Source organism: Hetaerina americana, unplaced genomic scaffold, assembly GCF_022747635.1.
Source record: "Hetaerina americana unplaced genomic scaffold, ioHetAmer1.1.p SCAF_9, whole genome shotgun sequence".
NCBI classification, from domain to species: domain Eukaryota; kingdom Metazoa; phylum Arthropoda; class Insecta; order Odonata; family Calopterygidae; genus Hetaerina; species Hetaerina americana.
Window position 1 is genome coordinate 62,017,576 of NW_027287538.1, and position 14,278 is coordinate 62,031,853.

General features: G+C 36.2%; 1 protein-coding gene across 1 annotated transcript in view; it reads left to right on the forward strand.

Annotated features, from left to right (window-relative positions):
• tweek (transmembrane protein KIAA1109 homolog tweek) overlaps nt 1–14,278 on the forward strand; it is a 120,856-nt gene that overhangs the window by 81,389 nt on the left and 25,189 nt on the right. The window contains exons 56-63 of the mRNA XM_071597546.1: nt 1,183–1,516; nt 1,571–1,643; nt 2,347–2,496; nt 7,642–7,884; nt 8,925–9,131; nt 10,627–10,918; nt 12,606–12,933; nt 13,589–13,880. Of these exons, the coding sequence (XP_071453647.1) occupies nt 1,183–1,516; nt 1,571–1,643; nt 2,347–2,496; nt 7,642–7,884; nt 8,925–9,131; nt 10,627–10,918; nt 12,606–12,933; nt 13,589–13,880 (1,919 nt within the window). The remainder of the gene's footprint in view (nt 1–1,182; nt 1,517–1,570; nt 1,644–2,346; nt 2,497–7,641; nt 7,885–8,924; nt 9,132–10,626; nt 10,919–12,605; nt 12,934–13,588; nt 13,881–14,278) is intronic.

Sequence of the window (14,278 nt, forward strand, 5' to 3'; positions counted from 1 at the left end):
TTACTTTGAAGGGGACAATATAGATTTAGATGAATAAACTTGTATTTTTAATTTTCTGAGTAAATTCCGGGAACTTTTTGATCAAGGTAGTATCCACTACCTACTTAAATAAATTGCTCGATCAAATCAAAAGTTACAGTGAATTTCCACAGGAAGACTGAATGAATGACACAATAGTCGGAGTATTACATTCCAGCTTTAAATTAACCCAATTTGGTTTAATTTTGTAGGCCAATGCCAAATTAATTTCAATGTCATATTAGTTTTTTTTCAGTTTTAATCCAAATTATATGTAATTGGTTTTCTTTTAACATCAAATGCAATTTGAAAATGCCATGCAAGCCATTATGACCTTAAATGAGATGAAATTCGAGTCCACTGCTATACCCCATAGACAAAACAGCAGTCAAAGCAGTGGAAACATGTTGATTCACCACCACCAAAGAAATCAAAGGCAATATAGTCGGCCAGAAAAGTGATGGCTTCAGTTTTCTGGGATGCGAAAGGGATTCTACTGATAGATTATCTTGTTACGGGACAATACTGCGTTAACGTCCTGGACCAACTACAGTGAAAGATGCATGAAAAAAGGCCAGGTTTGGCAAGGAATAAAGTTATCTTTCATCAAGAGAATGCATCCCCATGCACAAGTGTCATTTGCTAAGGTAAAAATATGTGAACTAAGTAACGAATTGTTGCCACAGCTGCCGTGTTTGCCTGATTTTGCTCCAATAGATTCCCATCTCTTCCCCTTGTCCAAAATATTCCTTGGTGGAGAAAAATTCTCTTCAAACAAAGAACTAACAGCCAAAGTAGATGGGTATTTTTTGGGTCTGAAGGACCAATTTTGCTGTCTAATTTTCGAGATGGGAGTAAAACATTGGAACATCACTGGACCAAGTGCATTAGTGTACAGGGAGATAATGTTGAAAAATAAAAAAAATTTCGCTGAGTTTACTCATTTATTTCTATTCCATTCCAAGAACTTTTCTAATTACCCTCATAGATAGTGGGAGCTCTTCATGACTTTACGCTGAGGTTATAGTTTCTTTCAGCATGATAGTAAAATTTACATGTTTTTAGCACATTGTATGCACACTTTGATATTAAAAGTAGTTTTCTGCCTCTCTCTCCATTTTCCTCTTCTATACATAATGTATTTGGCAATTTTAAATCTTTCAGGAGAGCATTGGCTTGCGTCGCTCAAGACATTTGCCTGGGGACAACCTCCTTCAGACATTTGCCCGCAACCCATCATTGGATGCCAGGCAGAGATCAAAACTCATTGAGAAAGAGATGAATGAGCAAGCCAAGATCATCAATGACCTCCGCTCTCTTGGGGCCTCTCATGGCACCATTGAGCAGGAGATGAGGCGACTCCATGAGTTGGAGGCAATGGTTTTCAAAGACTTCCGTCGAGACATGATCCAAAAGCTGAGGAGGCAGAGCGTAAGGGCATCATCGATCAAGGGGAAGTTTGGTCTTGGTGGAGCTGGATCAGCAGGGGTGGTGGGGAGTGGGGCAGGTCCTCATGGATTGGGCAAGAAGTCCTCTGGGATTGCCACGTCAGCAAGACCAGGGACCTTCCGCTCACATTCCTTTGTTGGCTCATCCTCTCCAGAGCACCAGAATGAGATGGAAAGGTAAGATTTCAGGTCACGTATCCCACTGCTCATATTGCTTTCACAGATGTTGGTGAAATAAATGAGGTTAGTCCTGAGCACAGTAATCATTTTTACCCCAGAGAACTCAAATGCTTGTTATAAGGTACAGCTGTAGCTTGTGTTATAGAAATGATTATAACTTTGAAAAATGACCATCGAATTAATATTTCAAAAGAAATCAAGTAAATGAAAGATGAGGTGAATCTACATGGTGGGCCTACCAATAATATTTATGCTCATATGAACTGAGGCAAATATGTATTTTCAGCTTTTTAATACCATCATCTAAAATTTGTTGCCAAATAGAATTGCCCACCTGAGGCCAAATCTGGGAGATGTATTTTGTAATTGGTTCTCCATTTTCGCAAATTGTAATTTGTGCACATGAAATTGATGATCATTCATTTGAAATAAACTATTTTAATATTCTATTTTTATCTATAATATAATTTAAAATGGTGGAATTTCACAGGAAATTATTTCCTCCCCTGAGACTTAATTTTTTTAAGATATTAACCAGCCAGAAGTTTTTAGCCAGGGCAAGAATGAAATGGTGTAAAAAGCTTCTACCACATTTATTGCATATATTTAAGTAATGGCAGCGCAATTGGCAGCCGTATTTTGTCATTGGACAATTTGAGTTTGGTGGCATGATTTTAATTGTTGATTTTAATTCCAGCAGCCCAGATGATGCTGGCACCATTCTTGCGAGTGGAGGCCATTCGGGCAGCTTTGAAAGCTCGCCTCACTCAGGGCCCTCCCGTTCCACGTCACTAAGAGTTAAAGGTCTCGGACCCAGGGTAACATTCAGTGAGTGCCACAATATTTGTAGGTAAGTTGATAGAAAAATAACCGCATGTCTTTATTTGGTTCACCTCATAATTTTATAAGAAAAATTCATTAAATTAATTTGATTGAACATCTAATATTCTCTTAAAGTAGCTTTGAATTAATGTTCTTGAGGAATACAAGGTGCATTCAAGTTCTATGGTCTCCTGCTTTTTTCTGCCAAACTGCCTAACACCATGAAGTTAAAGCTTCTCTCAGTTCTTGTCATAATTATCCTTTTTTGCGTTTGATACGTTTTTGCAGCATCAATGTCATAATTCCATGACTCCCGAGAATGCTTCTTCAGGCATCCTTTTTGGCTTTTGGAAAATAGCTGATGGTTTGTGGCTGAGGATTCTTGGGTTATTTCAGTTGTTCAACCCTCTTTGAACTGTCACACCCATAAATACACAACTTTCACATCTATAATAATGTCATCTAATGTCTTACTCAATTGATGATGAATTTTGTTGGGTGTTGAACAATGCAAGGGGAGAAAACTGATAATTACACTCTGATCTTATGTGCAGTGATGCCATATTAAGTATTAAAAATACTTATCACTCTAGCGGCAGCTATATGAACCCTATACAGTGCAGTTGTGTGTCTTGTGTTCATTAATAGTGCCTGCTAGTATTTTAAACTCAACCATATCTTTCAATCTACTCCTGGTCCCAAGAAAAAATTGAGATACCTAAGAACTTGAATGCACATCAATATTTTACTATGTAAGCATAGATATATTTATATATACTGATGAATATTTTCTGGAATACTGTGTTTTTACTCCAACAGTTCAATAAAACCTCGTTTATCTGGCCCTCCGGAATATCCTGGCCTTGGCACGAGACAATATGACCAGTGGCTTCTGACCCCTGCTCAGTAAATCTTTCATAATTCCTTGTGTCATCTAAAAACTCACATCAAATTTGCTCATTGCCACTGTAGTGTTTGGAAATTTTCGATTAGATTCAGTTTCAAACATACGATACTTTTTAAATTTTTTGTGCACAAAAACTAAGCGCATAAACTTCTGAACACTCTTATGTAGGCCTATAAAATGCTGATTTTGTGCCATCACTTCCTCTTTGATACACATTAAATCCCGCTGCAAATTATTTATGAATATGCTATGAAGTCAGTACTATATGAAACTGTTCCTTCCGCAACAGAAGATGAGCAGTCACTTGCTGCAATTTTGGGAGCTCACTTCTACGCAATGCTGCACTAATGCACTTCAATTTCTAGTTTTTCTCCTCACATTAGGTGTGTGGAGGTCCGGTTGAAGTAGTGTAAAACCTGTTGCATGCTTCTTTTATTCACGTAATTTCCCCTCAGATATTTATAAAATATATTTAAAGATGCAATGTCATGGATTCCAAAAGAGTAAGATGATTGTTTTGGTAAAATATTAATTTTGCCATAAACAGTCATGTGTCCCAAACAATCACCCTTGATCATTGCTCATGTTACGTAGTCCTTTCACTGCTGTGAATGTACCTGGTACATTCATACAGTCGGCTGCTGTGAACATACCTTTTCATCCTCTCTGTGGTGTGCTGCAGACAAACTTACTCTTTTTCCCTTTTCCATACCATCACTCCTTTCCAATGGAATAAGTGTGTTATTCCCTGGTAATTACTTAGTCATACTTTTTCTCTGTATTTTCTTGAGATAACCTCATTTCCTTTGAATTTACCGATTGTAATTCTTCAATGTATCTTTGTTTAGAGTCATTACCTTCTGTGGTCCACGCATATCGTTAAAATTGTGATAATCTGGAAATTCATTTTCCTGAAATTGCAGCTATAGGGTCACGATTTTCTTGAATAGCATTGAATTTCAGTTTCCATTCTCATTATGAGTAGGGAAAGTGCACCTTTTTGTCAAAGTATAAAATGAGTGTTTTGTTTACATTTGTTGTCAAGTAAAATGAGAGACCTCACCAACTATCCATTAATGTTGTAAAAATCATAGACTGAACATTATACTTATCTTCATTTAGCTTGAATTCATTGGGCATCTTTTGCTCAATTCTCAAGTGCACCAATTACTACTCATTATCTACTGACTGGAGGGCCCGGGTTCGATTCCCGAGCACGCCTCTCTGGAAACCTGCACCTCCCCAAGCTATGTGATTTTTCGGGTGCTAGATCTTCCTGGGAAACCATAGCCGGCACAGGGAAAGGAACTGGCCCCCCTACCCTGATGTGCTAATTTTATTTATGCTGAGTTAGGTTGTTTTCTAACACACTACAATCTCATAAAAGATTGCAATATTCACAGGCTTACTACTGGGTCAACTCTATCATCATCTACCAAACCACCGTTAGGGTTGATTACTGTATTTATGGTTTTTTTTATCACAAGATGTGGTAGTCTCTTTCAGCTAGGCATAGTTATAAATGCAGTGGCTGAAACAAATATCAAGTGGTATATTACCATGCCTACAAATGTTTCATATATTATATGTGTCTTTTGAAGGTTGTTGATAATTTAATGCTTATAGTAATAGAATGTTGAAATAAAAACATCAAATAATAAAATGGGTTTTGTCTTCCACCACATTTTATTACATAATCAATTTAATGCCTAAGTGGATGAACATATCTATTTGTTGCAGACAAACCCAAATATTTCTGGCCTGGATGTGACTCACACACTGCCTGCTAATCTTATCTTCCATTGTCCCCATCAACTAACCTCTATAATTGTCCTTGTTGTGTACAATGAGCCACATAGGTTGTTCTGATGTGAACTTCTCATAAATCCAATGACAATTTCATAATTTATATTCATAAAAATATTTTAAACTGGAGGCTCACATTTGTAGGCATCTGTCATGTTGTTATATAATACTAAACTGTTCCAAAGAATTTTATGCATATTCTAGTCTTCTCATGCAGTCATCCAATTTCTCCCTTTTTACAAAGATTGAAAGTCTCTTAGAATGGACCGAGAACTTATCAAGTCACAATTAGTTTGTTGATAGGTGAAATTCTCTTACACGCAGCAGTGCATTTTTTCCAAAAGACTTCACTTTGTTCATTTATGTCCCAGGAATTCGGATTAGTATTCTAAAATTAGAATGCTGTCTGAAAAATTTTGTGAAACATAGTTCATTGAATGTTTGCAACCCTGAGAATTAAACAGGATGCATTAGTTTTGTTTTACAGAGAATAATATCAAAATAAATACTTCTTAGAAAACATGCCTTTTTTTAATTTTTTCAACATTTATCATGAAATAAAATCCCCACCTAGAGTTGTCTCGGTGGCTAAGCCTTTGTTTGCCAAGACTCTGATTTTCAAGTGGATTAAAACCTTGCACTATGCTATCTCAAGGTATGAACTTTCAGAAATATTCCCAACTGGTGAGGAATCCTTACATATCTGCACATCCTTTAAAAGGGTAATCATTTCTTCTTTATATGCTTTCAGGTTTTTAAAAATCTCTCTCTCTAGTATTTTTGCATCTTTTTGTTCCCTCAATCACTGCATAAAGCTCTTCTAATTCCTCAGCTTTTGTGTGTCAGTTTATGTAGCTAGATAGTTAAGTACATTCGCAAGTAGTGATGGGTCAGTTCGATTCTTCCAGTTCCTATTTCAGCCAGTTATTGAAACCAAAACCAGACCTGGCATTGAGACAGAAAATCAGTTCTGGGACAGATATTTATGCTGAGTTAGGTTGTTTTCGAACATACTACAATCTCATAAAATATTGCAATATTCACAGCAGTATGTTTTGCTCTGGTGCATTTTGGGATCCATTTTGTGGGGTTCTTGTTTTATTGTATTTGTTCTAATTAGTAATGGATCCATTCAGCTCCATATTTCACAGTTCCACCATTTTTTTATGCTAGAATTGGAAGTGAAACTGAAACATCAGTTTTATGGCTGAAAATTATACTAAGGTTATTTCCATACATTGCAATCTTAAAATTATGATTTACATCGCATATTATTAAAGATCCCATGCAATGTTTTGGATAAAATTTGTAATCCACATTTCTCTTCATATGTGGAGTAGACTAAATTAACTGGGATGTACAGTTTTGTTTACCCTTCATATGATGAAGATAAATATTATATTGTATAAGTTCTCAATTAAAAACATCTCATAAACTACAATTAAATAATTTTGAATTAGGGAGACAGTTACTGATAAACAATTTGTGAAAGCCAATTGTAGTAGTAGTTAATGAAGGGAAGTGACCAACAGCTTGAGGCCATTTGTGTGTCATGAGGGATGGGTGTATAATTTGGTAGGGGTAGGGTGTTCAGGGAAAGAGGGAAGGGTGAAAAGATGCTTTAATAATAATACTTTATTCATTTTGAAAAATGGTACAACCATATAAAATGTCATCAATGTAAGTATTATTTAATATACAGACATAAGTTCTTAAATGTGATGAAGATTGTCACAAAAAAATTCATCCAATGAGTATGTGAAGTGGGTGAGCATGTAACCAGGTATATACATACTTACTTGCCTTCTCATGACAACAGTGCTTTAAAAATGGGAGGAACTAACACTTACTATTTATCTAACCATTTTTGTGGAAGAAATTCTGAAAAATTAATCATGAACCACATGTGTAACTGTAAAGGTTGTACAATCATATTTTAGTTTTGAAACTTAAAACATCATGAAGATTGTTTGTAAAACTTTGTTACTTTAAAATTTCTCATAAGACATACTTACAATGTCTTAAAAGGTGATCATTTCTTTGAAAATGATCAAGCTTTTTTGTACTATTGTAACCTTGAATAGCTCAATACCTATCAATTCACGGGAGCTATTGGAACCAAAATTGAAGAGTGAAGCTAAAAAGCTTATCCACACTGGAACCAAAAAATGTGAAACTGACTCATTACTAATTTGAAGAAAATAATTGTGTTATTAATTCTTCTGAAGCAAAAAGTTTCAGTTGGCGAAAATAGGCACCCTTCAATATTTTTCGTGATAAATTATATAGATTAACTGAATGGAATATGACCTAAAAAAAATGCTGCCAAATAAGGTGATGCTGTCTACTACTGGTTATGCATGAAACCAGCCCTTTCATCTGGCTATCATTTTGCTGCTTGTTCAAATGTAGAATCACAAGAAAAATGAATGGTTGACACATTTTTTGACACTATTACAGCACCCCATCACCATCTAGACAGTCCTCTTTGATTAGCGGTGGTGACTCAGAGCTGAGCCTTGGGGAAATTGAATTAGGTGAAGGTTGGCAGGCAAGTCAACAGAAGCAGTTCATTCAAGATACTCTCGCTCATCCACAGCCTGCTGAACAAACTTCTTGGGAAGATGATTTCAACAAAGTTGAACTAAGAAGGCATCATTATTCCCAAGGTCATTCTGATTACACAGACCTCACTGATGGAAGGTAATGTCAAGAAAAGTAATACTCATTCAATAATAGTGTAAATGTATTTTTATTGAAGCCCTGTATACTTAAAGAGTGATTTAGCCTGTAGTGTCATACCTTATGGTCCCAAGAACAGGATAATATAGAGTGAAATAGAGGTTGTCATTGTGATAAATTGCCAAAAAAATACTGGTAAAATTAATGGTTCAAGCCTCATCTTTGTTAAATCTCATCTTGAAGGATTGAATACAAACTGTGGATTTCATGAAAATTATTCATTTCCTTACAGCCAGTTTGTGACTGGCTGGCAGGTACCTGGTACTTCAGGTACCTTTTTGGGTTTCATGAATTATTATTTATTGTAGTGCAACTGGTTTCATCACATGGGTTAGTATATGCACTCACAGGTTCAGGTTGGACTGCAATAAATAATAATTTTTATAAAATCTCTACAATTTATATTCAGTTTTGCAAAACATCTGTGGTTTCAGTGTAATAAATGAATCCTACAGAGAAAACCAAAGAATTAAGTCAACCTAAAGTTCAAAAATGTCTATCCCAAGTAATTCAACAGTGCTAAATTCCTTGAAGTTATTCTTTAGCTGATAAGTAATATTAAATTACAATCTTCAATGTAATAAACTAGTACTCCATGTGTAAGGCAATGCCTAATTTTTAAAAATCAATGGATATATTATTTCACATTCACTAATGTAATATATTTACTTGTTTGTAAGTTTATTTATTGAAGAAAAAGTAGGGATCATTAAGTTTGCTCCTTCATTGTTGATGTGGGAAAGGGGGGGGCTTTTGACAGGAGCGCTGGTTCTAGGTTCATTGTGCCAACAACAACATTGTGGAAGTTTCCTCTGAGGAATGAAAGTGAACATGGAGGGAAATGCAATAGCTTTACATGCGTTTCATTTTGCTTGATGTACCCAACTGATGCTTCTACCTACTCACCTGATCCTCCCCTCTTTGGCCTCCAACCACCCCCCAAAGATGGGATCAAGAAGGTAGGAATTCAACTCTTACCCTGCTGCACATTTTAATTCCAGCGTTCCATTATTGTCGCCATATGCATCACGGGATAGGATGCCTGTCCTCAGCCCAGGTGTGACTCCAGGAGGTGGAAGCACTTCGCCTTTCACCCAGAAGACTCAGGAGCCAAATATTGACTTTGAGCTGGATGTTAAAGTTCTTATCAACAGTGGGAAGTGTGTGCTTCACACAAAAGATCCATCGAAGGAGGAAGAGCTCAAAGTGTGAGTGGGAGTCATGATGATTTCATTTTTTGGAGCTTAACTTGTGGTGCACTGGAATGCTACTGGCTAATTTGAACTCTTCTTGTCATTCACTTTTCTATTAAACAAATGTTATTTTTCCATATTCCATAGTGCTGAGAGCATTGATGAATTTCTCCTTTGTTTGGCTAAAGATACCTTGGTAGATCATGATAACGTTCTCAATGTAGATGTCAACACTCCTTAACAAGTACTTGTTGTTTTTTTAATCATGCTTTTCTCTTAAAAACAATAAATTCCAATCATGGAAGTAAGAATGTCAGGTTCACCACTGAGCTAATCAATATGAGTGTGAGGGTAAAAGACCTACACTGTCAATATAAATGTTCTGATCCCTCCCTTTATAGTAAGTATAAAGCACTTATGAATCAGTTCAAAAGTGAGATTTAGGAATTAAGAAAGATCATTGTATTTTTTCATCAAATATTCCCTCTAAAGCTGCAAAGAGTGTAATTGGCAAACCACAGACAAACAACAATCCAGACGAGTAACAGCCACCTTTTATAAAGTTCAATGGCATTCCAATTACCAAGCTTGTAGACACTGCCAACTGCTTTAACAAGCTATTTTGCCAAGTTGATAACTATACTAGTTTGCCTGCTTTCAGTATGGTAAAAACTCCTGCCTCAATATTTCTTTTGCCATCCGACTCCTTTGAGGTTGAAAATACTGTACAATATTTTGCTGATATATAGTCTGCCTCTGGTAATGGGTTACCTATGCCCAAAATCAAGTAAGCTGCTTAGCTCATTTCTCCTCCTCTTTTAGACATATTTTATCTGTTGATTTGTGGTGGTTATTTTTCTACCAAACTGCAAACATCAGTGATAATCCTGGTCCATACGAAGCAATCATATAGTGAATCTAATGCTTGTGGACCAAAAGCATTTCTCTCTTGCATACTCAAACATTTTGTAAAACTTTTTTTTAATAGGATAGTGTACTGTTTTTTGAAAGCTATCCTTCAGGTTTTGACCTAATACCTTCTTCCCTGCATGGCTTCATTAAGAGGAAGTTAACCCTGTCTGCTACCATCCAGTTTGTTAGTGAAATTGTTCCTCGTTTATCCAATCAGAAAAAGATACTCGGAAAGGCTTTCAACATCTTAAACCATAACATTCTGTATTCTAAAGTACATCATATTGGAATAAATGGCAATGCCTTAGACTGGATAAGGTCATACTTAACAAATCGTTATCAAATAGTCCAAATCAATACCAAACTCAAGGCTGGTACTAACATTCATTTAATTTAGTTTCACTGATGGATCTTCTTGACATTCAGTTACCTCTACTTAACCAAGCAGCTGGTTGAAACTTCAGTATTGCCAATATTGAATGAAAGAATACTCCAAATAAATACACTAGATTGTTTTACATATAGTGCTGAGCTCACTTAATGACTGCTGAAACTTATTGTTAACTTTTTCTGTAATGATTTCTTCCACTGACAACAGCAAAATGAAGAAGGAGCGAAGTGTTTCTGGAGGTATCTTTGATTTCCCGAGTAGTCCAAGCACATCACGCCGTGGATTGGGTGGTGGTGGGAGTGGGAAGCAAGAGTCGGGTAGCAACAAGCAGGTGGGAATATCGATCTCCGGGGTTGGAATGAGTGGAGGCACCAATAGGCTTCGCTTCCTACATGCTGGCAGTGGGGGAGGGGGTGGTGGAAGTTCAACTAGCAGTTCAGCTGCAGTTGCCCATCTTGTTGACATCACAATATTCCACATACCTGGTCTTGATGTTAAGGTATGCTTCAGCTTTTTACTCTTTTTTCACTTGTTTTTTTCATAAATGTGGGCTATACCAATATAATATGAGTATTAGTTGCTCTCTTTAAGGAATAAAAATATTCAGCTTTATATTACTAGCAGAAAAACTGTGGATTTCATGAAGCATGGCAAGTACTACTTGTATATTATTGATGCCATAAGTAGAAGATACTAGTAGCATTTGTATGAATGGTTTAAAATAATTTCCATGCCCGCTGAATTATATTTTAAGAATTATCATCTTTGTTTGCACCCTCACTCAATCCTAGTGTTTCTAAAAAAATATGTAAATCTTCTCAGTAAAATTTTGAAACTCATTTTCGTAGGAGACAACATTCCCATGTATTTTAAGAAAACATTTTTCAGACAATGCTCTAGAGCTGATGTATTGTGTCAATAGATAAAGGCTTTCTTGAAAAAATATCATTATTGGTTTTATTGTAGGTAGTGGATATGTATATGTTAATCTTAAGCCCTTATTTAATGGGACTCTGATTTATGAGTTTGCTTCAAAGTAATATTCCATACATTTCATAATGATTGTGAAAATGTGTAATGTAATTAAAAATGCAATTGCCGCATGAAGGGCTTCATATTTTTTGCAGAATCATACATTTCTTAGGCACATAAAAATTGAGTGTGTTAAGTTTCAAGGTGAGAATTTTATGATTCATTATCAATGCCATTTTTCTCATTCATCTTGAGTGCCCTTGTACTTGGTGAAACATTTGATCATGGATCAATGAATAAAAATTATTATTGGTGATAACTTCAATGAATTGATCCCGATCACTCCTTACCCACAACTCCATGCTTGGTGGGAACATAAATTACTTTTGTGACCCCCCTTGAAGTGGCCTCATGTTTGGGTATGATTCCACTTCAAACATTTCTAATAACTTTTCATATTTTTGAACAATTTTACCACTTCAAACCGATGGAAATCATTAGAAGCATCCGTTATTTACAGGATGTGAAAAACATGGAACTAAGATAATTATTTCATATTCATTTTAAGTACTTTTCCTTGAAAGTGGTCTTTAGTAATGCACCTTTTGACATTTGTTTGATGTTAAGGAAAGGTTCCTTAAGACTTTAGTACGGAACATAGTTATGTATGACCCAGAATCGTGATCATTGAAGCTAGATAATAGGCATAGATTAGAGGCTTTTGAAAAGTGGGTGTGAAGGAGGATGGAGAAGGTGAATTGGACAGAAAGGGAAACAAGTGAAGAGGTTATTGGTGTGGTGGGGGAGGAAAAGGGTTTGTTGAGAGAAATCATATGGAGACAGACAAAATGGATGCAAAGCATATTGATTGGCAGTGGGATGTTGAAGATTGTGATAGAGGGGAGAAGGTTAGGCAAACAAAGAAGGGGCAGATAGATATGGGAGAGGGATGTTGGAAGGAATGAGGAGAGGAAGGAAGTATGCAGAGATGAAGAGGGACTTAGTTGTAGAGAAGGATGTTGGGTTGTATTTTGTTTGGAAAGACAAGAGAAATATTTGGTTGTTGTGTTCATCCAAAACTTACCTTAAACAGTAGATTACCTATAATAACAATTGTAATCATTTAGCATCATTAGAAAAAATTAATTGAGAGGATAATAGTGAATTATAAGAAGAGTATAAGTTCTTGATTGTGTTGACCCTTCCATTTAAAGGTACACTACGAATCAAAAACTCTGCACGAAGAACTACCTATGGCACCATCTCCACGTTTGGGTCCAGACATGGGCCCCCCCAGTGGCCGCACTGAAGGATCCATCCACTTGCCACAGCAACAGCACAGTTCGGGGCGAACAAAAGGTGGAGGCATTAAGAAGGCCAGTCTCTTTGCTTGGATGACACTCCAGAGCATTCCAGAGGAGACTATTATCAGTCCTCACATATTAGAATTCCTAGAGCAAACATTGGAGCCTATACCATCACCTTCAGTCAATCAACCAGCGCCCTCTCATGGCAAAACATCCACAAATGTTGGTGGAACAGGTGTGTGGTCCACATTTGATATATTTATTTTAAATTTTAAGAGTAGCATGCACGTTTTTCTGACAACTTACTGATGAGATAATCACTATGGTCTACCGTTTGAGATTATAATTTCATCAAATCTTGACTGTTTAGTTGGCTTTATTTTGTAACAAATCACTTCCAAATCCAAGCGTGGGTTTTCTTTGGGTCATAGAGTAAAAACTTTAATTATTTCAAGCTCTTTGAAAAGTTCATGCATAATTGAATTGTTTAATTGGATAGTGATGAATCATGTATGGATTTTTGTAATTACTGCTAACTTGTCTCGATATTTGCAGTGATTTAAATATCCTGAGCTGTTTAGAATAAATTTAGTGGTTTCACAACATTTTGAAATATCTATAATGAAGTAGAATTTAGTGTTTATTTGAAACTTTATCAGTAGATTCCCTGTCGTCATCAGCAGTATTTTAATCCTAGGATTGGTTTACTGCAGCCCTCCATTCTACTCTATTTAATATCAATAGATTCCCTGTAATAATAATAATCACGGGGAAGACCTTAAGTTTGAATGCTATGAATTACTATTTACTTACTTGCCATTGTCTACTTTACACATTCCATTGTGATGGTGGCATTAAAGCGAGGATCATTCTTTTTATTGCTGTTTTAGGGCCTGGGAGTACAATCTTCTCAATGGATCTTGATGGCTCAGCTGTTGGTGGTGGAGGGGCTGGTGGAATTGGTGGCAGGACTGGAAGTAATATGTATGGTGGAAGCAATTCCTTCCCTTCAGCTGCATCTTCCTCCTCATTTCCTGTTGATGTTATTGTGTACTTTCACATGCAGCCATCCACATTTCGTTTTTCATGTTTACCAGTTTCACGAGTGGAGTGCATGCTTCAACTGCCTTCTTTGGACATTGTGTTCTCTTCAAAAAGGGCTGAGGAAGAAGAATTATATGGGTAAGTCATCCTTAATATTTAAAAACAAATCAAATATTTATCTCTTTACTGCCATTTACCCCAGTAGAAAAGCCAATGTAAATCCATTCTATTGGGAATGCAGAATCTATGCAAACTGATAGCATGAGAACATACCCCATTGATGTAGTAGAACTTTTTGAGTCAGTGAGTTAACAAGGAGTATACAAACTCCATATGATTAGTTAAAGCACAGCTTCTACATTGTTTGTTTGTATATAATTTCATAGAACTATTATTCAGTTCTGCATGATGCCCCTAACTACATATTTAAAGATTAATATGTCGTAAAAACAACCCTACTCCAACTCATCAGTGTGAATTGTGGAAATTTTGACCATTGAGAATCCACAGGGCAAAGTGATACTTATTGCAAAAAT